The sequence below is a fragment of the Vipera ursinii genome (assembly GCF_947247035.1).
Source record: "Vipera ursinii genome assembly, chromosome: 4".
NCBI lineage: Eukaryota > Metazoa > Chordata > Lepidosauria > Squamata > Viperidae > Vipera > Vipera ursinii.
In genome coordinates, this window is record NC_139514.1 from 55678710 (window position 1) to 55705015 (window position 26306).

General features: G+C 39.0%; 1 protein-coding gene across 1 annotated transcript; it reads right to left on the reverse strand.

The window, feature by feature from the left end:
* Positions 1-2583: 2583 nt before the first annotated feature.
* LOC310640210 (uncharacterized protein) lies at positions 2584-25114 on the reverse strand. The gene is made up of 10 exons (XM_083362373.1): positions 25066-25114; positions 23962-24074; positions 18969-19121; positions 18097-18252; positions 17220-17366; positions 10935-11090; positions 7305-7451; positions 6941-7087; positions 4778-4927; positions 2584-2755 (listed from the first exon to the last, which is right to left on the reverse strand). Exons 2-10 carry the CDS (start codon positions 24041-24043, stop codon positions 2748-2750), a joined length of 1146 nt encoding a protein of 381 aa, XP_083218499.1. The 5' UTR covers positions 24044-24074; positions 25066-25114; the 3' UTR covers positions 2584-2747.
* Between the last annotated feature and the right edge of the window lie 1192 nt (positions 25115-26306).

Below are 26306 nucleotides of genomic sequence, written 5' to 3' on the forward strand. Positions count from 1 at the left end.
ACAATGCCTGAAAACTGCTCTTGACTTGAAGTTTCCTCAGGTGAGGAAGAGCCAGCTGAAGAAATACGTTTGCATTGCTCTCTCATATTAGCTTTGCTTGTTGTAGTTCACCTGACAAATATTTTGAGTGCTTCCTGAGAAGGACTTGAAAGATTCATAATGAGGTCTTTATTCACCTCATCTTTTAAAACAATGCTCTCTCTGACAGCAAGCGGCAGGTTTCTGGAAATTCTGTATTTCATTCTTACATTACTGTGAAATGTTCAAACATGTTACATAAATTGCCTTTTTATCATTCATCCATTGGCTTTCCGTAGCTCTGGATGGGTCTAGCACCACTTCACCTTTCAAGTTCTTCTTGTGGTAATTATCTTCCACAATCATGTATATTCTAAGAATTTCATGTACAAAATGTGTATTTACAATAAGTAAATATAAGTATAAGTAAGTAAATGATTTTGTATCCAGAAGGTTATAAGGAAAAGATTAATAATCGGTAGACTCCATTAAACTCAGGGTGAACATTCTGAGTATTGCTTTCATTTTCTATTCTTTCACCAGAACTTCCTTTTGCAAAAGGATCTTTCTGTGATTTGATTGCAGACTCCTCTAGGAGATTCAGGGAGCTCATTGCTCAGCCAGCCAAAGGCAAAGCCTCCTCTAACCATTCTGCTGTCCCCCTTCATCAGACAGGCCACCCAATCACTTTTGGAGATCATATTTGGCTTTCTACCAGGTTTCTCCCTTTTATATGACCCTCTAGGAATTGAAATTGAAGGGTTTTTTTTGGGGGGGGGGGTTGGACCATTCTCATGAGAGCAAAATCAATCCTTTATCTTTTAAACTGTAGTGTCTGAAGAGAGACCTAGTTTTTCACCATTCATTCCTATTGAAAGAGCATTATACAGTCTCCCTAACTTACCCTCCCTTCTTGATAGAAGGTGGGAAAAAAAATTGAGGTAGAACATATCCAGACTGTCAGTGCTGGAGGAATTAGCTTGAGAATTTGATTCTTTGGAAAGAATATTCACACACCAAAGATTCCAGGCAAAAAACCCCCAGGAGCCTGGTGGTACCTTTTCTAATCACTTTTATTAAAAGGTTCCTGGTGGTACTTTTTCTAATATCACTTATAAAATGTTTATTATTAGTGGCAGGCTACTTCATAGAGTGGCAGGACTGATGTAGGATTTAAATTGGGTGGGAGTTCAGATTGTGTGAACTCTTTTGATGTATATGAGTTCAACAATTTTTCACTCTGTGCTTAAAGCCATAACTTGGAGGTTTGCTATAGAACAGGGGTGTCAAACTCAATTTCATTGAGGGCCACATCAGCATTGTGGTTGCCCTCAAGGGGCCAGGTGGGTAGGGCCAGGGTGGGCATGGCCTGCTGGGTGGGCATGGCTAGAGTGCGTATGGCCTACTGGGTGGGCATGGCCAGCTCTACATCGTTCGCATCAAGGGTGCCTATGGGGGCCTGGGCAGGAGTGGGACAGATCTGAGGGTCTCTGGCAGAAGAAGGGTCTCTGGGCCAGGGCCAAGTCAGTGGGGGCCGTTCCCTCCTTGTTTCCAGGATGGCTTCACGGGCCACAAGAAACCACTTCGCGGGCCGGATCTGGCCGCCGGGCCTTGTGTTTGACATGTCTGCCATAGAATATCCTGGGAGATTAGAAGGCTCTGATATTATTTTTTTATGTGTGAGTCTTGATATCAAACTTGTGTTTATTAGGTTTTTGTGTGCAAATGTTGCCCATTTCTTCTATGTAGAATACAGAATGGCTCTCCTGGCAGCTGATGACAAATATCACATTGAAGGAAAAGCTTGTAACAGTACTTGTAGTCTTGAATATATATATTATTGGGCTTGTGATAGTGCTGTTGTAGTGTAGATTTGGAGACAAAGGATCTGTTGCAGAATCTGGTTTCCATCTTGGCAACATGGTTGTGTTCTTTTTTTGTTGCTTGTGAGAAACTGCTTGAGTTTGAATGGTTGTCTATACAGTATGTAAGTATGGGCCTGCTACTCAGTGTGTATTCAATACAGCTGCACAATAAGTTTTCTGCAGATGGTAACTAACACTGAGAAAGAGAGGAACCTGGTAGGTGGGGAAGAGGTTGCAGGTTGGGTAATTGAAGAAGTACAGGAGAAACTTCTTGCTTGCCTCTTGATTTCCAAATTGGGTGAAACTGCTGCCCCAAAGGAGAGGGAGTTCTGAAATTCATTCATTCATTCATTCACTCATTCATTCATTCATTCATTCATTCATTCATTCATTCAATATCTGCTGTTATTTAATATGTCAGAAGCTTTTTATCATTGACAAGGATTTATAGTAAACTTCATAAAGCATACTAGATGGTCTATTAGGACAAAGAGTCATGGTCAATTTGTTTTGCATGATTTAATAGCATATTATTTAAGTGGTATATTTCTAACGGAAGCAGGTCACAAATGAAATTTTCAGTTACAAAAAGTTAATGTCTCGTGTATAGGCTACTACCTGGATATCAACACAAGAGGCAAATTTGTAATGCATTCATAAACATAAAAGATATTGCTTTCTTATCATCATGATTGCCTTTAGCAGATGTAAAGAAGTGACAAAATCTGTAATTAAGTGTCTACAATTAAGGTGCAATAATGTATCGTGGAAACCAAAGTTACTACAGCACATGGGATAACATTGTGCTTGAATAGTTCTGTTGAAAGCACGCTCTTTGTGAAAGCTCCTTCCTGAAGCATCATTTTAACACTCTGAAAAGAAAGAAAAGGGGGAAAAAGTCAAGCTTTTTTCAGCTTTTCTCTCTTATTTCTATTTCTATCAAACCCCCCCCAAAAGTAACAACACATATTTTACTAGAACCATAACTGCATGTTTTTGTCTCTGAAATATTTATCACACTAATTTCCTCCTTCCTCTGGTGCTGGTTTCAGAGCCTCTTTTGTCTGCATCGTTCAGAATTGGCTTATATCAAATCTATAAACATCACAACAACTTAACAAGGGTCCCTTCCAATTGGCTTTACATTGGTGTTTTCCAGTGTTGTGTCAGGCACTTACATGGGAAGTCATGATTATCCTGGAGGGCTTAGTTTTGTTTTTTTTAATTCCATTTATATCCCGCCCTTCTCTGAAGACTCAGGGCGGCTTACAAGCTTAGCAGTAGCCTTCATTCTATGTATATGCCTGCTTATTAGGGCTTTCACACACACCCCAAGCGGCATTATTACAAAGTCAGCTTAATTGCCCCCAACAATCTGGGTCCTCATTTTACCTACCTCGGAAGGATGGAAGGCTGAGTCAACCTTGAGCATGGTGGGATGCGAACCTGCACTAATTGCAGGCAGCTGGTGTTACTTAAGCAGGCATTAGCCCACTGCTCCACCAAGGCTTTTATGACTCATAAAAGTCAGCATAGCTGACTCAGGAATTCTGGGAGTTGAAGTCCATGAGTCATAAAGGTTGCCTACTCCTGCCCCAGGCACACATGCCACTCATTGGAAAGGGCTGCAGCATTCAGAAGACCAAAAGCATAATCAAAGATAGTGGTTTGTTTGATATTTATCACTATGATCCTTAGCCCAGTATCATTTTCTCCCTTCATTCTCATCTCTAATTCCACCTTAGTGAGACATACATAAAGGTAAAAAGGTAAAGGTTCCTCCGCACATGCGTGCTAGTCGTTTCCGACTCTAGGGGCCAGTGCTCATCTCCGTTTCGAAGCTGAAGAGCCAGCGCTTGCCCGAGGACGTCTCCATGGTCATGTGGCCGGCATGACTAGACACCAAAGGCGCACGAAACGCTGTTACCTTCCCATCAGAGTGGTCCCTATTTTTCTACTTGCATTTTTACGTGCTTTTGAACTGCTGGGTTGGCAGAAGCTGGGACGAGTAACAGGCGCTCACTCTGTTGCGCGGCACTCGGGATTCAACCTGCCAAACATACATCACTGCCTGCAATGCTGGAGCTGTTCTCAAAATGTAGATATAAAGCTTGAGGGTCTTAACTGAATCTAGCTGCATTCAGAATCAGAACCATGGCTTTTTGATGAAAGCAACCAGTCCTCTATGTCAGGGGTCTCCAAATGTAGCAACTTTAAGATTTGTGGACTTCAATTCCTAGAATTTCCCAACCAGCCAATCTTGAAGTTGACATTCACCAATCTTGAAGTTGCCAAGTTCGGAGACCCCTGGTCTATGTCTTAAGAAAATGGCTCATAGATTGCAGAGTTTGTAGCAGTTTCTGAATAAAGTGAAAATTAAACAAAATGTTTTCTCTTTCTCTTTTTTTTTACTTCTAGAATAATTTGAAACCTGGGGTTTTGAGAAGACAAAGTGCCTGGGAAACCCATGCAGACCCCGTTTTTTTTTAAATGATGTACAATTCCCAGGCTATAATAATTGAAATTGGTGACATTGTGTCCTGTCATTTTGAGATGGGAATCTCTACCCAAACTGTAGCATAAGCCCTAAAACAGACTTAAGTTAGTATAAAAATAAATAATAATAATTTCCCCTTCCCCGAAGGTAAGACAAAACACACACCCCAAAAAACTCCTGCTAGCAGATTATAAACTAGGAAACAGGGGAAAACACTGATATAAAAATTAAATGTGCATACATCATTTTAATTCTAAGGTACTGTAAGCAAACGCAATTAACTGAGGAGTTCTGCTCACAATGGAAAACTATACTGTACTATATGCCAGAAAGTATCTTAGCATGTGTCTCCTATAAAAGGTTGTTGCATTCATCAAAACTGATACTTGTTCCTTACCGTCTTCCACATTGACATGAAAAAAGCACCATGGGACACCAGGTGGTTTGCTCTCAAAGCAGCACTTTCTCTTTGCACATTCATGAGCCGGGATTCCTGGATAGCCACAGTTCTTCCGGAGTTTTACATCTGTAGGACACACCTTTTTATCTGTTAGGAAAATAAATTAACTCAAGATTAGTGGGCCATGCATGCATTTACCGTGGATTTCTCTGACTGTAATGGAGGTTGATTTAAAATCTCAGTTTAATGTACCATTCAGAAGGAGAAGCCTTTATTAGTTCTGAATGTCCATTAAATCTGAAAAAATACATAATTTACATTTACATAACAGTCATTTTGCAAATGATGAAAATTATATTTTGTGTCAATGTGTATTATTTGCACAATGATGTCATAACTAAAATGAGATAGAATGACAGAAATTGAGTAAAAATTTAACAAAATATATGCAAATATCACTGTGCCTTATCTAGACTATCCAGTTACAATGGACTATCCATTATTTCAGAGAGATATCTGGAATCTGCTCATTCAAAATCCACTAAGGGCAGGACTATTAAACTTATATTTTATTATGTGCCATTATAATAATTCTCAATTCATCTGAGCAGATGGAATAAGAACTAAAAATATTGTAGCAGTTAGAAGTAATAGGTTTAATAAAATATGTATCAAATCACTGAGAAATGCAAAACAAAACCCTATATTCTTCATAACATGTGTTGCAAACTATGCTGTGTTGTTTAGGAAATCATTTCAGAACTATATTGAAGTATTTAAATATCTCACCTTAAGGAACCTCTGAATAATAACTCATCTAAGTGGGCTTGGGTTGTAATGATTGTCAAAAGCAGTTTGGGTTCTGTTATTTCCCAAAAAAGACTTTATCATATAGTTGTGTTACTTCTAAGCAATGTTCCAAAAGAATACCTCTTATCCAGAAATTACTAGCAGCCAAGAGAATTATTTATTTAGCAGACTTCAACCTCTAACTATGTACATGAAATAATAGGGTAAGAAGACATACTATTTTCAGACAAAATTTAGTAAGCAGTGTATAGTTATAATTAAAATTGTAATCAAAATTACAATGGCCTGACATAATAAAGAATGCCTACAGTTCAAAATGCATTACAATACTTTTTAGATGCTGACTCATATTTAAGAATTAAAACTGCCCATGGCCTAAGGCATAATATAAATTAATCTCACAGATCTCCTGCCTCATTTCTCTTTCAAAAGGTAAAATCAGGTGTGCATGTGTCAGTAGAACTCAAAATCTAATGGATAGCTTTTAAGAGTTCTCTTGATGGACCCTGATTGTAACAATTCAGTTTTAACTAAATCTGATTGTCCTGTACAGTGGTTGAGATTTGTTCCAAACGAGAACTTTGAAAATGAAGGTGTGGGAATGTAACACCTGTCTATAACTCTTTAAAGCAGATGTGTGGCAGCCACAGCTGTATGATCCCACAAAAGATGTGGCTACATTAAAGAGATACAAACAGGTGTTACATTAGCAGTCTTCCACTGAAACTCCTGGAGTTGAATCAGAAGTACTACACAGACCAAATTTTTTGCTTAGAGTTTTTGCTCATGCAGGCAGCATCTTTAATTATCACAAATTTGCTTAGATACTTTATCTAGATCATCTTTAGATCTATTTATTTTCCTGAACTTCAGCTATCTCTATTCGTGACCTCAATAATTAACTAACTATCAACTAGGGGTAGTTTGGAAAATGGATTTACATACACTGTATAATTTTGATAATGTTTCAATACTCTTCAACTAACTTTCAAACTTGCCTCTATCATTGAAGCTATATATTCTTTTAGAGAATAGATTTCTATATATAAAACATGAATTTGGGGGTTTGGGCCACGAGGAGAAAAACTTTGTTTGTTTTGATAAAATGAAACATCTCTCCAACTCTTAGAGGAAGATATAAAGAAACCATCTATCCAAGGTCCAGTACTTCTCTGTTTCTCTTGAGTCTGGGTCACTCTAATGTACAATTAAAAAAAATAAAGAACCTGTGATATGGTCTCACTGCTACCGCCAGCAAGATAGCTGTTTCAAAGTTCTTATGTATTCCACTAATTTGGATATCATTTAAGAGCTGGAAAAGTCTGATTTAGTATCACATAGATCAATTACATTTGGGGGGGTTTGGTTTAAAGCACCAAGGGACTCCTGGCACTGTTGAATTGAAGCAACATCCTTTAATTTTGCATTGCTGGGGAGTGATCCCGGGAGGTCCACAGTTGGTTCGTTTGTGGGGATCAACGTCACATCGGCATTTTGCTGTCAAAAGACAAAACTCATGGTTAGCCCATGTTACCATGTATGGCAAGTGATTTTTTTAGCTATCACCATGGAAGCCAGCATCATGTGTATCAGTGATATTGTCTCACTGCTACTGCCAGCAAGATAGCTATTTCAAAGTTCTTATCTATTCCACCAATTTGGATATCATTTTAGAGCTGGAAAAGTCTGATTTAGTATCACATAGATCGATTACATTTTGGGGGGGTTGGTTTAAAGCACCAAGGGACTCCTGACACTGTTGAATTGAAGCAACATCCTTTATTTTCGCATTGCTGGCGAGTGATCCCGGGAGGTCCACAGTTGGTTCGTTTGTGGGGATCAACGTTACATCGGCATTTTGCTGTCAAAAGACAAAACTCATGGTTATCCCATGTTACCAATGTATGGCAAATGATTTTTTTTAGCTATCACCATGGAAGCCAGCATCGTGTGTATCGCAAAAAGAATGTTGGAGTACTATTTTTATAAAAATGCAGAACTTCAGAAATGCAAAAAAATTGTCTCCCCACTTAAACTTTTAACAAGTGAGTGAATATGCTGCCCTACTGCCCACAATTCCTATTTTTAAACATTGCTGTGAAAGATTAATATAATAATTGGCTATTTCATGGTTATTTTCTTTTAAAAGACACCTTTTAAATGGCACGTTGTTCCAGTCTGTTAGCAAAATCAATCCAAGCCAAGGGATCTTTGTTACTGAGCTAATCCATGTTTCCTCTTAAGCTTCAACTTTCTGGATTCAGTCATGCTGGAAAACTCTTAAACCTGTTATATTGTCCAAACCACATGGCTGTTAACTTTTAATACAGCCTTCCTAACCTACTGTCATCTGCATGTACTGAGCCTTCATGCTGTCCAACCGGCATGGTCTTTCAGACCAACCTATGAGACCAAACCTATGAGTCCAAATCAGTAGAAGATGTTGGATTATAAGAAGTTCTCTGTGGAGGAAGCAACAACTCAAAGAATCAAGTGCTGGAATCTCTGCCTCAGCACAAGAGAGAGATGCTGGGGTTCCTTTGTGATTTTTCCCTAATCTTCTGTTGTATAATTCCTGTAGAGAAAGAATAACTAGATACAATTGGCATTGTTCATGGGACTTTGGATTTCACTGAGAAGCTATTATCTATTTCCCTATGCCTACAATTCACATTCCCAGCACTGTATTTTTCTTTATCTGCTTGTAATGCTAGAATTAAATAAACGTGTCTTTGCTCTTTACCTAGAAAATGTAGTTTTCTTCTATATAGCTTTTGCCCAATGAGCAGAGAATCAAGACATGGAATAATAGTTGTTACAATAAGAGCAATTTTACACTGGAATAATGTTATCACCTGCAGAAATGATAAGCTCCTTTTCACTGGATACGTTCAATGACAGGCTAGAGACTCATCAATTGGGGATGCTTTAATATGAATTCCTGGACTAAGAAAGCTGTACAGCCCTTTGTAACATGTTTTAAAATGTTATACTGTAAAGCATGCATGCATAGTTTAATCCTTAATTCAGCGGTCCCCAACTTTTCTGGCTTTACAGACCAGAAGCAGCAGAGGTGGTGGGAAGAAGGGCGGGGATGGTTTCACATAGGCAAGCAAGCTCCTGAGCCTGCACAAATGAAGCTTCACACACTCGCCTTCCTCTTGCTCAGCCTGATTCCCAACAGACCGCGGAGTGGCAGTGGTCTACAGCCCAGGGGTTTGGGACTTCTGCCTAACTGATGAATGACTGTCAAACCTCTGAAGCTTAGCGAGCAGAAATAAGATTGTCTAGAAGATTCAAAATATTGGCAATGAGTTAAAACTGTCTCAATATTAGGTGAGTTAAATATCATATTCAGTGTCTTTCATGTACTAAAACATTGCAGTAAAATGCTAGTTTAAAGTACTTACGTGGAGGTCTTACTCCTTCGAGCAGTACGCTGCAACCTAGAATTAAAATAACTAGACATAACCAGACCCTTTTCTGATTCTCCATAGCACACAACTCTTGGAAAGTAGGGATTTGGATCAAAGAGAGTATAATGTGGCATAAATAGAGCTTATTTTATACCACAATGTTTATACTTCATTCAGATAACAAATACCCTGTTTAGCTCCACCTTAAGTAATTAGAAAATGTTATTTAGATTGTTATTAGATATGTGGTAGAGGTATCCGGATAATATTTGCAAGGGAAAAATAATAAATGTCAGTCAGGTGTTTATATTAGCCAAGACGGCCATTAGCCAGCTGTCAAATTTTGAACAGTTTCAGATGAAACAAATTTTAGAAAACTAAGAAGGCAAACCTTTAAAAAAAACAAAAAACCTCAATCCAGATGCTTCTTTAAAAAACTTTCTACTCTGTTCTTTCTGGTACTTTCTGCTGGCTAGTACAAACTCCCCCCCCCCCATTGTTAGCAATATGGAAATTAATGTCTCAGATATGTATGTAAATTGAGTAACATCCCATTTTGCATTTAATCAAAATACATTTTCCTTCTGAAATGCACTCACAGAATATAGGAAACATGTCTTCGAAAGTTCATTTAAATCTAAGAGGAAAGATGGAAAATATATACCCTTAAACACTAATCCCAATATCAGAAACAATTAAAATTCAATTAAATAAAAGCAACAAAAGCCATGGGAAAAGTCCAGTTTCTTTAAGTCTGGATAACTGAAAGAATTGGGATATAACAAGTCTCAGATGGTATGAAGTTGCCAAGAAGACTTGCTTTTATGTTTATACTAATCTGGAAGAAAACCAGTTTTGCTCATTTTGAAAGCAAAGCATTCTGAAGTGGTTGACCTTTACAATACTTAGAATTCAAGCTAATTACAGGTAGTCCTCATTTAGTGACCACAATTGGGACCAGCAACTCAGTTGTTAAACAAAATGGTTGTTAAGTGAAAACATGACTGTGCTTATGATCTTAATTCAGCTTTCCTTTGCTTTAGAAATTTGGAAGCATCATAAATGTGAGGATTGGTCACAAAGTTACTTTTTTATCACTGTCATAACTGCAAACAGTCATTGTATGAAGCTAAATAAGGGATACTTGTATTGCTTTAAAGCAGGGGTCCCCAACTCACGCTCCGTGGACCGGCACCAGTCCATGACATGCCAGAAACCAGGCCACGCAGACAAGCAAAGCCCCATCCACGGGATGCAGGCAGTACATGAAACCATGCCCCCTCCTGTCCGCAGAGAAACCTCTCTCCATGAAACAAGTCTCTGGTGCCCAAAAGGTTGGGGACCTCTGCTTTAATTGCACCTAGAATTGGAAAGGTGTTCAAATGAAGTAAGCATGGTTGTATTTGCTCTGTTCCTATTTAAAAATCTAGTTCCCCTATTTTGGACCACCTATATGGCTAACATATCAAGGGTATATTTGTGTACATGCCTTTACAGCTCTCTATCCAAGAAGTGGTAAGACTCTATCCAACAACCGAAGCTGAACGAATGCCTTTGAATCTGTGCATTGAGTACAAATCTTAATGTACTTTCAAATTGTTTAAATTTTGAATGTTTAGTCCAGACACAGTTGCATTACATTCAGTGAATTGGATATTACTTATCATTCAGGAATTGTGTAAAAATATGAATTTGCTGTTGATTTATTCTTCGAAAATTTTAGTAACGATGCTATAATTCTTCCTTCTGAAAAAGTGAGAAGTAAAGCAAAATACCCTCAAAATATTCAACACTAAACATTTACTACAATAATACAAAGAATATGAGCAAATCCCCATACGAATGTTATGTCTTTTGCCCTTCACTTTGCAAGCATCTTCAAACAAACCACATTTCTTTCCATTTTGTTCTTCAGAAAGAATAATTACTTTTGTTTTCATATGTCTGGAAACACCAGGGGACCGTTTTGGCATACTGGTAATGTTCATAGCAGCATCCTTTCGCCATGCATTCATCAGCAGAGATGCCAGGAGCTCCACACGACACTCGTCTCTTGGGTGCCATTCCACATAGCCTCTCAGGTACTTAAAACAAAATTACAGTAAAGAAGTTGAGTCTTGGTGTCTTTGAATATTTTCTCTTGGTAATAAAGCAGCATCATTGTACCTCTTTCAGTGATGCTCGTACTTCTGTTATAGCATTGTGAGAATTCTCAGAAATAATAGCATGTATATTTTAGTTAATATAGCCACAAGCAGGGCTTTTTTTTGTCATAGAATGCCCAGAACGGAGTTCCGGCACCTTTTTTGGATGGAACCTTGTAGGGTAGGCAAGGCAGGTTGTATGATGTGTGTGAGTTCCAGCACTTTTTTTCTTTTTTTTCTTTTTTTACAAAAAAAGCACTGGCCACAAGTATGGCGCCATGGTTAAGGAAGAAGCTGAAAAAAGGGCAAACAAATAAATCCTACTCCCTCTTTCTGTTTCTTGTATCTTCAAGCTTCCCAAATTGATATAAGAGTGCTGGAACGATAGCAAAGACACCCAAATAAAATGGCATTATGAGAGAAAATGCTGATGTTAATATATATATATATATGCTGATATATATATATATATATATATATATATATATATATATATATATGCTGATATATATATGCTGATATATATGATATATATATATATATATATATATATATATATATATATATATATATATATATATGCTGATATATATATGCTGATATATATGATATATATATATATATATATATATATATGCTGATATATATATGCTGATATATATATGCTGATATATATATATATATATATATATATATATATATATATATATATATATATATATATATATATATGCTGATATATACATATATATATATATATATATATATATATATATATATATATATATATATATATATGTATATATGTATATATATATATATATGTATATATGCTGATATATATATATATGCTGATATATATATATATGCTTATGTGGATCCTTGGTTTTTCGGGTTTTTCCCCGCGTAGAACTAAAGGTGTTTTCTGGATCTCTTCACTGATGGATCTCTCCACCACCTACCTGGAAAAAACCACAAAATCAAAAATAAAAGCTACCCCCATCAGTGAAGAGATCCAGAAAACAATCATTCCCAGAGAAAAATCATCCAGATGTCCTAAGCTCTATGGTCTGCCCAAGATACACAAAGAAGGAACCCCACTCAGACCCATAGTCAGCTCCATAGGCTCACCTCTACAAAATCTAGCCAAATTTCTTGACAAACAACTACAGCCTTATGCAAATTCCATCACCTCACATGTACAAAACTCATTCCAATTCATAGAGATCATAAGTAAACTAAACTTACAGCCCTGTGACCTACTTGTGAGCTTCGATGTTGTATCCCTCTTCACCCAAGTGCCAATCAAAGAAGCCTTGACAGCTATCCTAAATAAATACAACCCCCCAAAACACATCCTAGATCTGACCAACCACTGCCTATCTAACACATACTTCATCTACAATGGACAAAGATACAAACAAATGGAAGGAGCACCCATGGGATCACCCCTCTCACCTGTCATCGCAAACCTCTACATGGAACACTTTGAAACCCTCGCTCTAGAAAAATCCAACCACAAACCCAAACTCTGGCTCAGATACGTAGATGACACCTTCGTAATCTGGCCACACGGCAAAGAAAAACTGGATGACTTCCTCATACACCTCAATAGCCTACACCCCAAAATACAATTCACCATGGAAACGGAAGCTAACAATCAACTTCCCTTCCTTGATGTCTTAGTCTACAAGAAATCCAACGGCTCCCTAGGACACACTATCTACCATAAAAAAACACACACAAACCGCTATCTGAACGCACTCTCACACCACCACCCAGCACAGATCAACTCCGTAGCCAAGACACTCATCTCCAGAACAAAACACCTAGCTGACGAACAACACCTAAAAACCGAACTACACACTCTCACTAATGTACTAACAGCCAATGGATTCCAAAGAAACACGATTACCAACTTAATCCGAAGAGAGACACCCACAAAAACCCAAGACAGAGAACAAGAAAATGGCACAGCCCTCCTCCCATACTTAAAAGGGACCACAGACAGAATCAGCAAGGTCCTCCAAAAACACAACATCAAAACAGCATTCTACACAGACAGAAAAATATCCACCATCCTAAGAAACCCCAAGGACATAATTGGGTTAGAAAACCAAGGAGTATACGAAATCCCATGCACCACCTGCCCCACCACATACATCGGACAGACCAACAGAAAAATAAGTGCACGCATTGAAGAGCACAAAAACTCACTCAGAAAGGGAGAACAAACTTCATCCCTGGTCCAACACTTTGAAGCCACGGGACATGAAATTGATTTTAAAAAAACCAAAACTATCGCCAAAATTGAACATTTTAACAACAGAATAATCAGAGAAGCCATTGAGATAGAAAAACGCCCCCACAGCATGAATAAACGAGATGATACCTCTCGTCTACCAGCCATTTGGAAACCCGCCTTGATTGACAGACGAGGCCCAACCACCAAGAATGATACCAGACCCAAACTCATGATAACATCACATGACATCACCACCACACAACCATTCAAAAAGCAAATCCGAACCCACAATGATAAAGACACACAACCACAAAACAGAAACCTAACTACAGCTGCAACATCAGCCACTTTAAACCCCTCCAAACCACACAATAAGCAAACTGACACCCACTATAAAAACATGGCACCACCACAAACATGAAGCCGAACAAAAGCAGCACAACTCACCAGCTCAGGTCTGGAGCTGGCAGCTGAGACCAGCCCATCCACTCAGAACACCCCCCCACCCAATCAGAACACACCCACCATTCAAAACACATTCCCACCCAATCAGAACACACTTGGTCCCCTACCCAATCAGAGCACACCTCCACAGAACACACCCCCTCTGGCAGTTTAAAAAAGAGGAACAAACAGCCACATGCTTCTCCCAGAAGAAGGAAGCTAAAGCCTGATGATGACGGATGGGATTCCGTCGAAACGTTGCGCCTACACCTTTAGTTCTACGCGGGGAAAAACCCGAAAAACCAAGGATCCATATATATATATATATATATATATATATATATATATATATATATATATATATATATATATATATATATATATATGCTGATATATATATAGAAATTTCAAATCTAGACATTGTTATAACATTGGATGTAGAAAAACAATATGATTCATCTTGGTGGAAAGATCTCCCATCTCAAGCAAAGACTTACTTCTTATTGGTATCATTATGATTATGATTATTATTACTCTGTTACTTTGCACGTTCACTGGGAGATGCACCAGAGACAAATTCCTTGTGTGTCTAATCACACTTGGCCAAATAAAGTATTCTATAAAATATTCTATTATGAATTAATTTATACATTTATTTACAATATTTCTTTGCTCCCTTTAAGACAGAAGTCTGCTATGGCAACTTTCAGAGATAAAAACATGGTACTACAGTGTCATATTCTAATAAAAAGCAAGCAATGCTGATAAGATAACAATTAAAATCATTACACTTATCAGGGATGTATGGCAAGCACTACAACAATAATTCTTCCTCACGGAACTCAGCATACTTCCAGGAAAGTCAAGACTCAGTTTGATTAGATAAGATGTTTTATTGCAAATATGAGTGATGCTAGCACAACAAAAATCCACTTCTACAGAGCCTAAAAAACTAGAACGTTTTTCTCTCTTCCCCCACCCCCCACATCTACAACTATGTCAAAGTATAACTGCTGAATTTATGTCACTCCTAGGTTGGAACAGGCTGCTTGCAGTCCTTTTATCATGCTCACCTGTTGATGGCATCTAGTTTTTGTTTACAAAATGGGTCCTCTCTGGTCCCAAGTGATTTGTTCTCCACCTTTCCAACTCCATCCCTCACACCTTCTAGCCACCCTGAAGTTATGCTTACCTCAGATTGATTTTCTCTCCTTTGATTTCAGGTAAATGTGGTTCCCATGAACAAATCGATTGCGACTAAGATCTTTTATTAGGTCTTATCTCGCGGCGATGAGGACGGCGAAGTCTAATTATTTCACGGCCCTCATCGCGTCCTCAGATAATCGCCCGGCCGCCCTGTTTAGGGTAACTCATTCCCTTCTTAATCAGGAGGTGAGGGAGGGGCCCTTACAGGGGAGGGCCAAGGAGTTTAGCCAGCATCTGGCGGACAAAATTGCTCAGATTCGAACCGGTTTGGACTCTGACTGGGCAGAGTCTGACGAGGAGGAATCGAGCGGTCTTGAGAGTAGTATTATCTGGACTGAGTTTGATCCTGTGACTCCCGAGGAGGTGGACAGGATTATGGGGAGGCTGAGCTCTACCACCTGTTTATTGGACCCGTGCCCCTCCTGGCTGGTTTATTCAGCTCGGGAGGAGACATGAGGCTGGTTCCAGGCAGTGATATCTGCTTCTTTGAGTGAGGGTGTCTTTCCTGCCACCTTGAAGGAGGCGGTGGTGAGACCCCTTCTCAAGAAGCCTGCCCTGGACCCAGCCATTTTGAATAACTATCGTCCAGTCTCCAACCTCCGCTTTTTGGCGAAGGTTGTTGAGAGTGTGGTAGCGCATCAGCTTCCTCTGTTCCTGGAGGAAACTGATTATCTGGACCCGTACCAATCGGGTTTCAGGCCCGGGTACAGCATGGAGACGGCATTGGTCACGCTGATCTCTGGCGGGCTCGGGACAGGGGTTGTTCCTCTGTCCTAGTCCTTTTAGATCTCTCAGCGGCTTTTGATACCATCGACCATGGTATCCTGCTGCGACGTCTCAGGGGGTTGGGAGTGGAGGGCACTGTTTTACAGTGGTTCTCCTCCTACCTCCTGGGCTGTTCGCAGTCGGTGTTGACGGGAGGGCAGAGGTCCACCCCGAGGCCCCTCGTTTGTGGAGTTCCTCAGGGGTCGGTCCTCTTTCCCCTCCTGTTCAACATCTGTATGAAGCCGCTGGGCGAGATCATTCGTGGTTTCGGGGTGGGGTATCATCAGTACGCTGATGATACCCAACTTTTTCTTTCCACCCCGAACCAACTCAGTGATGCCCTCAACGTGATGTCCCGTTGCCTGAAGGCAGTTCGGGGTTGGATGGGGAGAAACAGGCTCCGACTCAATACTGCCAAGACTGAGTGGCTGTGCGTATCGGCATCTTGAGTGAATCATTTTTTTCCATCTTTAATGATGGGGGGTGAGGTGTTACCCCCCATCGATAGGGCTCGTAACGTGGCCGTCCTCCTGGATTCACGGCTCAGTTTGGAAGATCATATAGGAGCCGTGACCAGGAGGGCTTTTGCCCAGGTTCACCTGGTGCTCCAGTTGCGGCCCTATCTGGACCGGAATGCCCTACGTACAGTCACTCATGCGCTCGTGACCTCCCGGTTAGACTACTGCAATGCTCTCTACATGGGGCTGCCCTTGAGGACCATTTGGAGGCTTCAGCTGGTGCAGAATGCAGCTGCGTGAGTAGTAATGGCAGTGTCCCGATACTTTCATGTAACACCTCTTCTCCGCGAGCTGCATTGGCTTCCAGTTGCCCTCCGGGTGAGATTCAAGGTGCTGGTGATGACCTATAAAGCCCTAAATGGCATGGGTCCGGATTACCTTAGGGAGCACCTGCTACCAGCATCAGCTTCCCATCGTCCTGTGCACACCCACAGGGAGGGCCTCCTTAGGGTTCCACTGGTTAGAGATTGCTGGTGGGTGATTCCCAGGGGGAGGGCGTTCTCTGTGAGTGCGCCCACCCTTTGGAACAAACTGCCGATGGAGCTTTGGACTGCCCCCGACCTTCGCTCGTTTCGCCGGGACTTAAAAACCTGGTTGTTCGAACTGTCTGGCCTGGACTGAAGGGTTTTTAAATTTTAAGGTATTTTAATTAAATTATATTAAATTAATTTTAAAATTTTAATTTTATTGTTATTATGAATTGTGGGCTTGTACTAATTTAATTCCATTTTATTCTCTTTTTGTACTGTTTAACTGCCCTGTGAACCGCCCTGAGTCCTTCGGGAATAGGGCGGTATATAAATTCAACTAATTAAATAAATAAATAAATAAATAAATAAATAAATAAATAAATAAATAAATAAATAAATAAATAAATCTTTGGATACTTACCTGTGTCCGACAGAGGATGAAAGCACCACCGGGTATTAATGTCATATGAATTGAAGCAACATCCCTTTGCTTGGCATTCCTCCGCAGTGATGCCTGGGTAACCACATTCTAGCCTTGCGCTCCCTTCCATTACACAGTGTTGAGAAGCTATTCAGAAAAATGAGTCACGTTACATGAATAAAATCATCCTTCTTTATATTTTTCATTTTTTTAAAAAAAAAGGGTTAGTGTAGAGTGGACGATCTTTAAAAACATGGTATGGATAAATACTTAGTAAGAAAACTTAAGCTAAACATAAACAAAAACAAAAAAAACAAACCGAAGCTTTCAAGTAACAGAAGTCCTCTCCTGGATGGACTGTAAATTCTGGTTTCTGTTCAGCCAACACAGCAAACTAAAGAGATGGTTGGTTTGGTTTTTGCAGGGAAGCTCTTATATACGTGCAACTTCTTTTGAGGTATCAGCATACTTTTACCAGAAGTTGAAGTAGTAGACTTGTAAGCTGGTTTTGCTTCTTTTTTCGCTTTGTATTGTGTTAATATAAATCTTGACGCCTTATTTTATTTCAGTGCAATGATATTTATAAAATATGCTAATCATCTTAATGTTATATTATTTAGACACTTTAGAGAAGGGGGGGGTCCAACCCTGGCAATTTTAAGACCCATGGACTTCAACTCCCATTATTTCCCAGCCAACCATGCGGGCTACAAGTCTTGAAGTTGCCAAGGTTAGATATATCTGCTTTTCTATATTGAATAAAAAAAGGGTGGGGGGTGGGAGAGATGGATTTTAAAGAAAATGGGGGAAAGTGGATATACATTTTATTGCTTTTCTTTCTTTGTTTAGCTCTTAAAGAACTCAAAAAATTGCCTACCATCATTTACTGGAGGATGAAAACAAGTTGGTGCTCCAGATGCCTTTAGATCAAAGCAGCATCCAATTCGTTTGCACCTTTTGCGGGTGATCCCTTGATAGCCACACTCCTTTCTTTCTTGTGGTGGAATCATTTTCCTTGCATAGGTTACTGAAGCTGTTGTTGTAAATAATATGCAGGTCACTGTATTTTCCAGATAATAAGCTTGGCTGTGGCTTAAAAAATAAAAGTTGCATTCTGCCTGAAGGGGTACTGTAGTGTTCGCGGCGGGTTCCCGGTAAGAAGGAGGACAGCAGGCTTCAACTCAAACAGCTATTTGCCTCACAGGAACGAACAAGCAAGTGACATTTTCCCCCTTATATAGGGATGCCAGCGGGCCTCTAGCCAATCCCCGTCCTAGGATACTTCCCGCCATTTCGGGTCCTTCCAATCCGCGTGGACCATGTGCGCAGCTGTCAAACTCAGCTGTCAACTATAGCCTCGTGTGGAGCTGTCATCGGAAACCGTGTGTGCGGCTGTCAGCTGTCAAAGGGAGCTGTCACGCGTTTCTTATATTGAACAGTGTTAACATTCACATACACTACAGGTACAATCTCCCTTTCTCCCAAAGGGGTTTTTTCAAAAGGCCACTTGACTTTCTTGGTTTTTTTCCCCTGAAGACATTTTGCTTCTCATCCAAGAAGCTTCTTCAGTTCTGAAGAAGTGAAGAAGAACGAAAGAAGCTTCTTGGATAAAAAGTGAAACGTCTTCAAGGGAAAAAAAAAAAAAGACTGTCCAGCTGCCTTTCGAAAAGCCCTTTAGGGACAACCATGACCTGAATGACTGAGAATCTCCATAGACAATCTCCCTTTCTGCTGCCCACTTCTCATTACCTCTTTCACCTGATGGTTTGAAGCACCAGGGGACGTCAGGCACCAATGCATCAAAGCAACATCCATTTGCCGTGCACTGCTCTGCAGTAATGTTTTCTGAAGAAAATTCACATTCATCTCTTTCACTGACTTCCATTAGACATTGGCAGGCATCTGTTTGGGAGAAAGAAATTGGGCAGTTGCCTGCAATCCTTTCTTCCCTGTGAATGCATTTTTTTTCAAATTCAACAGTCAGTGTTTCTGACTAGATATGTTAAGCAGTGCTCCTTTTCCTTTTTTTATTTTATCTTTATTAAATTTATTATTTAAAACATTGGACATGGTACAAACGGACTGACATACCTTCTTGTCTACAATATTCATATATATATATATATTCATATATATATATATTACCTCGTTTTCTACTGGGATTTCACTCCTTTTCCAATTCTGGGCAAATGACAATCTTGCTGCTGTAATAATGTGAATCATCAAATACAACCCGATGCTCTTCCCTTAGTCGTTTCCATTTTTTCCAATGGAAGATACAAGACTCACAATTCTGAAGATAACAACCGATGATTTAGAGGTAGGAATCATTCTGTACTAATATTTATTAATAATACATTTGGAACAATCACAGTTATTACTTGTCTGGTTATTGTATGGTTTACTGGTTTATGGTTTATTAAATTTATATGTCGCCCTTCTCCCTGAGGACTCAGGGTGGCTCACAACAATAAAAAGTTAAAAGATATAAATACAAAAATTAAAAGAGGATTAAACAATATAAGAAATAAGAACAGTTTAGTAGAACTTTAGTTATGAGTAGTGTTTAAACCATCCCATGATCATTAATAACATCCCCTTCTCTGTATGATTTTACACTTTCTTAACATACTGTATGTAGAAGGCTGATTTAACTATTCTCTTTCATATTAACTGCTGGTGCTTTGAGCAAGAATATAAATAAATAAATCCAGTCTATTAAACCTACCACACAGACATAGATCATTTAATATACTAAGAAGTAAAAAGTTCTATCCTACAGCCATAATTTCAATACATGTTGGCAGGCTCCCTACACGGATATGCAGGGTCTGAACACCTGAATACCACATTGATTCCCTTAGATTTTTAACAGAATGTATTAAATTTAGATTCAAGAAACATTTTTCTTGTTCTAGGAAATACACAAGGATTTTTTTTAAATGGTCTAGAATTCTGATGGTCTGTTTTCTGGGATAGCTCATTCTAAATCTTCTCAACATTCTAATTTGCAATAGCCTCTCATTGAGAAAATGTGGCAACACCAAAAATAATATACACCCAATGAAGTATTCACACAAAGGCTGTGACTTACACAGTTGCATTAGATATCCTGACAAAAATACAATCACAACACTCAGGTGACTACACATATGTCACCATTTGCCACTTTTCTCCTCCCCTCTCCTGCCAATATCCCTGCTTGTAATTGGCTATGAGTACCACTGGGACAAATCCTTGAAGCTATTTGCCTGGCTACTTCAGTTCAGCAATCAAAAGTTTTTCAGTTCAAATACTTTGGATAGGGTTACCAGATGATGATGATGATGATGATGATAATGATGATGATGATAATAATAATAATAATAATAATAATAATAATAATAATAATAAGTAGTAGTAGTAGTAGTAGTAGTAGTAGTAGTAGTAGTTGGAAGGGACCTTGGAGGTCATCTAGTCCAACCCCTGCTCAGGCAGGAAACCTTATACCATTTCAGGCAAATGGCTGTCCAGTCTCTTCTTAAAAACCTCCAGTGTTGGCGCATTCACCACCTCTGGAGGCAGGTTGTTCCACTGGTTAATTGTTCTAACTGTCAGGAAGTTTCTCCTCAGTTCTAGGTTGCTTCTCTCCTTGACTAGTTTCCATCCATTGCTTCTTGTTCTGCTTTCAGGTGCTTTGGAGAATAGCTTGACTCCCTCTTCTTTGTGGTAGCCCCTGAGATATTGGAACACTGCTATCATGTCACCCCTCACTCTTCTCTTCGTTAAACTACACATACCCAATTCCAGCAACCGTTCCCTATATGTTCTAGCCTCCAGTCCCCCAATCATCTTTGTTGCTCTTCTCTGTACCCTTTCTAGAGTCTCAAAATCTTTTTTACATCGTGGTGACCAAAACTGGATGCAGTATTCCAGGTGTGGCCTCACCAAAGCATTGTAAAGTGGTATTAGTACTTCACTTGATCTTGATTCTATCCCTCTGTTAATGCAGCCTAGCACTGTGTTGGCTTTTTTGGCAGCTGCAGCACACTGCTGGCTCATATTGAAGTGATTGTCTACTAGGACTCCGAGATCCCTCTCACAGTTACTACTACTGAGCAAGGTACCACCTATACTATACCTGTGCATTTGATTTTTCCTGCCTAAATGTAGAACCTTACTTTTTTCACAATTGAATTTCATTTTGTTAGATAGCACCCAGTGTTCGAGTCTGTCCAGATCCTCCTGTATTTTAATCCTATCTTCTGAAGTATTGGCTATTCCTGCCAGCTTGGTGTCGTCTGCAAATTGGATGAGTTCCCCATCTATCCCCTCATCCAAATCGTTAATGAAGATATTGAAGAGCACTGGTCCCAGAACAGAGCCCTGGGGCACCCCACTACACACTTCCTTCCATGTAGATGCGGTTCCATTGAGGACCACACGCTGAGTACGGCCTGTCAGCCAGCTATGAATCCATCTGGTGGTGATGCTATCTAACCCACATTTTTCTATCTTATCAAGTAGTAGGTTGTGATCTACTTTATCAAATGCCTTACTGAAGTCCAAGTAAATTATATCTACAGCATTCCTCTGGTCCACTAATTTTGTCACTTGGTCAAAGAATGTGATAAGATTTGTCTGGCATGATCTGTTTTTGACAAACCCATGTTGACTTTTAGTGATGACTTTGTTTGTATCTAGGTGTTCGCTGATTTGTTGTTTGATTATCTTTTCCAGAATCTTCCCAGGTATTGAGGTCAGGCTGATAGGTCTGTAGTTTCCTGGATCTATTTTTTCCCTTTTTTGAAGATGGGAACTACATCAGCTCTCTTCCAGTCGTCTGGTAGTTCCCCAGTGCTCCAGGATCTTTGAAAAATATAGTTCAGTGGTTCTGAGATCACGTCTGCCAGTTCCTTGAGAACTTTGGGGTGTAATCCATCTGGTCCTGGTGATTTGAATTCGTCTAGGCTGGACAGGTGTTCACTTACCATTTTTTTGCCTATTTTAACTTACGTTTCTATTCTGTTTTTTATGGGACTGGTTTTGGTAGGTTGGACTGTTTTTTCCCTTTGTGTAAAGACAGATGCAAAAAACGAGTTAAATAGTTCTGCTTTCTCCCTGTTGCTTGACACCTTCTTGCCACTTTCCCCCACTAATGGACCAATCATTTCCTTAACTTTTTTCTTGTTTTTTATATGTTGAAAGAAGCTTTTTTTGTTATTGTTGACTTTGGCCGCAAGCCTTAGTTCATTTTGAGCCTTAGCTTTCCTCACTTCATCTTTGCAGGCACAGGCTATTTGCTGATATTCTGCCTTAGTTATGTGCCCCTCTTTCTACTTCTTATACTTGTCCTTTTTATCTTTCAATTTATCAGAGAGTTCTTTATGCAGCCATGCTGGTTTCTTTTGAGAGCTGTTATTTTTCTTCTTTGTTGGTATTGTACTAGACTGGGCCTTTATTATCTCACTTTTCAAAATTTCCCAAGCTTCTTGAGTTGTTTTCCCCTTTAGGATTCTCATCCATGGAATTCTTCCCATGGTCTCTCTATCAAAAGGAGTTACGTCCTTCATTTTGTCATCATGTCCTCTGTCCAGCAGATGTAGCCTTAAAAATCAAGTACCGTCTGGATGCTTAAGTATCTACAAGCAATCTCTTTCTCAGCAGCTTTTCTCCCAGAGACAGTGCTTCCCTAATAAGTGCTAATGACAAGTTAACAAGCTCAGCATTGTGGTCTAGGTTGACTAGTACCCTCCAGGCTGCCTTCTGCCTGAAACTGATAAGACCTTAATCACTTACTACATGATGCAGTATTTTGCGTCCTCTCTTGCTCTGGTACATTCCTGTGATTGAAAAGCTAGTCTTTTTGATGCTGGGAAAAGTAATTTCATATAAATGTAGGTCTAAACATGTTTTTTCTGTCACTTTTTACTGAAATTTTTACTTTGAAGCCAAAAAAGTTACACACTTCATTCTTCTCCCATTTGATCTTCCCAATCTCCCATGTCCTTCTTATCTGTTCAGATACCTGGTAATGCACCTAGTACTCCAATGCTTTTGGATGGTTCCATAATACCTGCACATATTTCACAAGAGAGCCAGACATAGACCCCAAAGAGAGAATGGTGTCCTGGAGAACAATCATATATATGTCCACTCAAAATATCTACTAATGAGATCAATGGACTTTAGAATTCCCACATTATTTAACTGGAGCAAATACAGTACATGTTTAGGTTATGAACTATATCTCATAAAATCATATACTGTAGGTAAAGATAAAGATTTCCCCTTTCCAGCTGTTTTCGACTCTAGGGGTTGGTGCTCATCTCATCTGTTTTTTTAGCCGAGAGAGAACAACATTATGCAGACATTTCCATGGTCTTGTGGCCAGCATGAGTATATGCCAAGGCACACAGAATACTTTTACCTTCCCACCAAATTGGTACCTATTTATATACTTGCATTTGCACGATTTTGAACTGCTAGGTTGACAGGAGCTGGAGCAAGTAATGGAAGCTCACTCCATCATGCAGCACTCAGGTTTCAAATCTGAATGCTTTCCAGCTAACAGGTTCAGTGTCTTCAACTGCTGAGCCATCACACACCCCTCTATATAGTCATATATATAGTATTCATATGCATGCACTATAATTAGCAAATAAAATGAGTTTTTTATCCATTTTTTCTTGATTATTAACCAATTAATAACTAACCCATGACTTTATCATCAATTTGTTATTAATAAATATTATATACTTACATGGTGGGTGACTACTCTTTTGGGGGCCTACAAATCCTAAACACAAAGCAGTAGCTAGTACTAAGCAGGTCTTAAACTCCATTCCTTTATCCAGCCTGTCCTCTTCAGTGTTCCTTAAATATACAAATACAAATACACATGAACATAATTCATAATTTATATATAATTTATATACCGCCCCTCGGGAGAGGGGCGGTATATAAATCCAAATAAAATAAATAATTTATAATCATTAAGTTACTATCATATAAATATTAAATCAGCTTTTCTCCTTCAAAAATGTTGCGGCAAAGTTCTGCTTCTTCTGAAGATTAATTCTAAATACTTACTTGTGGTTGTGATTCTGTAACAACTACCTAACTGTACAAACCAGAAAATACTTCTCTTCTTAAATAATGTGTTTTTAATCACATGGTAAAATAACTTGCACTAGATTTATCACAACAGGAAAAATTTTGCAGCCAAAAGTTTCACTTCTCCTGCCAGCTTTCTTTGCCCGTTCCCTACTCTGGTGAGTGTGATAGTGACAGTATTCCCATTGAACGCTCTGGGCTGTTCTGAGATTTCAAAACAATTTTGATGAGCATTAGAGAGTTTAGGATTGTATTTTGTTCACATTAAAGTTGCATTTTTTTAAGCTGCTTTCAGGGCAAGATCTTGTATTTTATAGACCACAACCTGACCCTTAAAAGGAAATTGGAACCATTCAGTTTTGTCTACCTTGTTCTTGAATTGGTTCGTTATGAATTGAACATATTTCCATTTTATTCCACCCTAATCAATTTTATTTGATGATCTGACTAGTGCAGCATAAAATGAAACTATTGTTTCTGTAGCAAGTGATTTATGAAATTGTATCACTACAGATTTCCATCTTGAGGGTTAATACCTTTGGGAAAATCTTTATATTTCCATATCCAAATATATGCTCACTGCACCTGCCCCCACCCTTTCCAAACAAATTCATCTGACCCCAGTGTATCCCACAGTTTAAAAACATATTTAAAGGCTTAATTATTTTAACGATCATTTGATTTTCCATGGCACTTACAAAACAGAAAACAAAGAATAAGACAAAGAAACACATGAAGATTTTAATCTTACTTGAACTTTTGAGAAGCTAGAAATATCTGACTTGACTGTAGTGCCTGAAGATATGGATCCTGGAGTAATACTGCATTTCCTGTTTACTTGGGGCCCAAGTATTAATTTGGCATAATGCCCCTTAGTCTGTGGAATCATATTTTAATGACTGTGAAGTTACATCATGCATTAACGGAGCCTGCAGTGCTTTATTTTTGAAAGAGCATAGAACAAAGGGCTTGTTCATACATGATAGTTTAGGCCTTGGGAAACAGGCTGCACTTTCCTAATTATTTGTAAGATGTTCACCTAGTTCACTGTCTTAGCACTGGATCTTCTGAGCTCTTACTGCAACATATTGGCAGTATGTTGGATGTTTTCCATATTTGGATAGATAAACCATAACCCCTGGCATTATTCTGACATCAAGGATGTGCCCTGGAATTCAGACAGATTTGCTTGGAAATCTTTATCTTCAGCATGCACTGTTTGGGGACCACCCTCATTTTTAAGCCTTCCTGAAAGTAATGCAAACTGCATTGTACATCTACACTTTTTAATAAGAAATGTTGATAAAACAAGATAAATGGCAAGGTAACATTTCCCTATTTTTTCCGCATAGCTGATTACGATACAGACTGCAAGAAAACCCATTCTATGGTTGTATACTCTATAGTATGGACAGAATGCATTTTTCATCAGTAATAACTCCCCTCTTTTTATCAAATTCTTTGATTGGTTATGATCACAGACAACAGAGGTAAATGGGGATATGTCAACACTGCATGAATACATTGTGAAAATTTATATATAGTATCATCTGAAGCCTTTAAAATACAAAATGTCAAATAAATTGTATCTTCAGTAACTAGTTCTACAAATGAGGAATAAGCTTTTCAGCTAGAGAGAAATTGGTCCTGTACAAGGCTGATTCTTGTGGTATCACTATACCCAGATCTGACACAGCTAGAATAGAGAGTGTTTTCATATATGAAGTTAAAACCTGCTTTTAAATATTTCTTCTGCTACTTATAGAGGTTGATGAAGAGTGTCCAGAGGAAGGCGACAAAGAAAGTACAGAGATCACTTAATTAATGTCCATTTTAATTACGATTAAGAGGGAGTTATGTTAATCATCTAATCATCCTCAGGTACCTGAAGGGCTGTCATTGTAACAAAACCGTTATCTTTTTCTCCAGGCGGTTAAATCCAAAGCAACAAATATAAAAAAGGCATTAATTTTGATTCAGCATTAGTTGGAT

Bases quoted from the DNA above. Each gene is read 5' to 3' on its own strand.
- LOC310640210 (XM_083362373.1), bottom strand. From the start codon at position 24,043: ATGGAGTTTAAGACCTGCTTAGTACTAGCTACTGCTTTGTGTTTAGGA. The intron at 18,253-18,968 runs GTAATGAGAAGT...TTACAACAACAG, and splicing joins CAAACCATCAGGTGAAAGAG to CTTCAGTAACCTATGCAAGG. The intron at 11,091-17,219 runs GTAAGTATCCAA...TTTTGTTTTAAG, and splicing joins TCATCCTCTGTCGGACACAG to TACCTGAGAGGCTATGTGGA.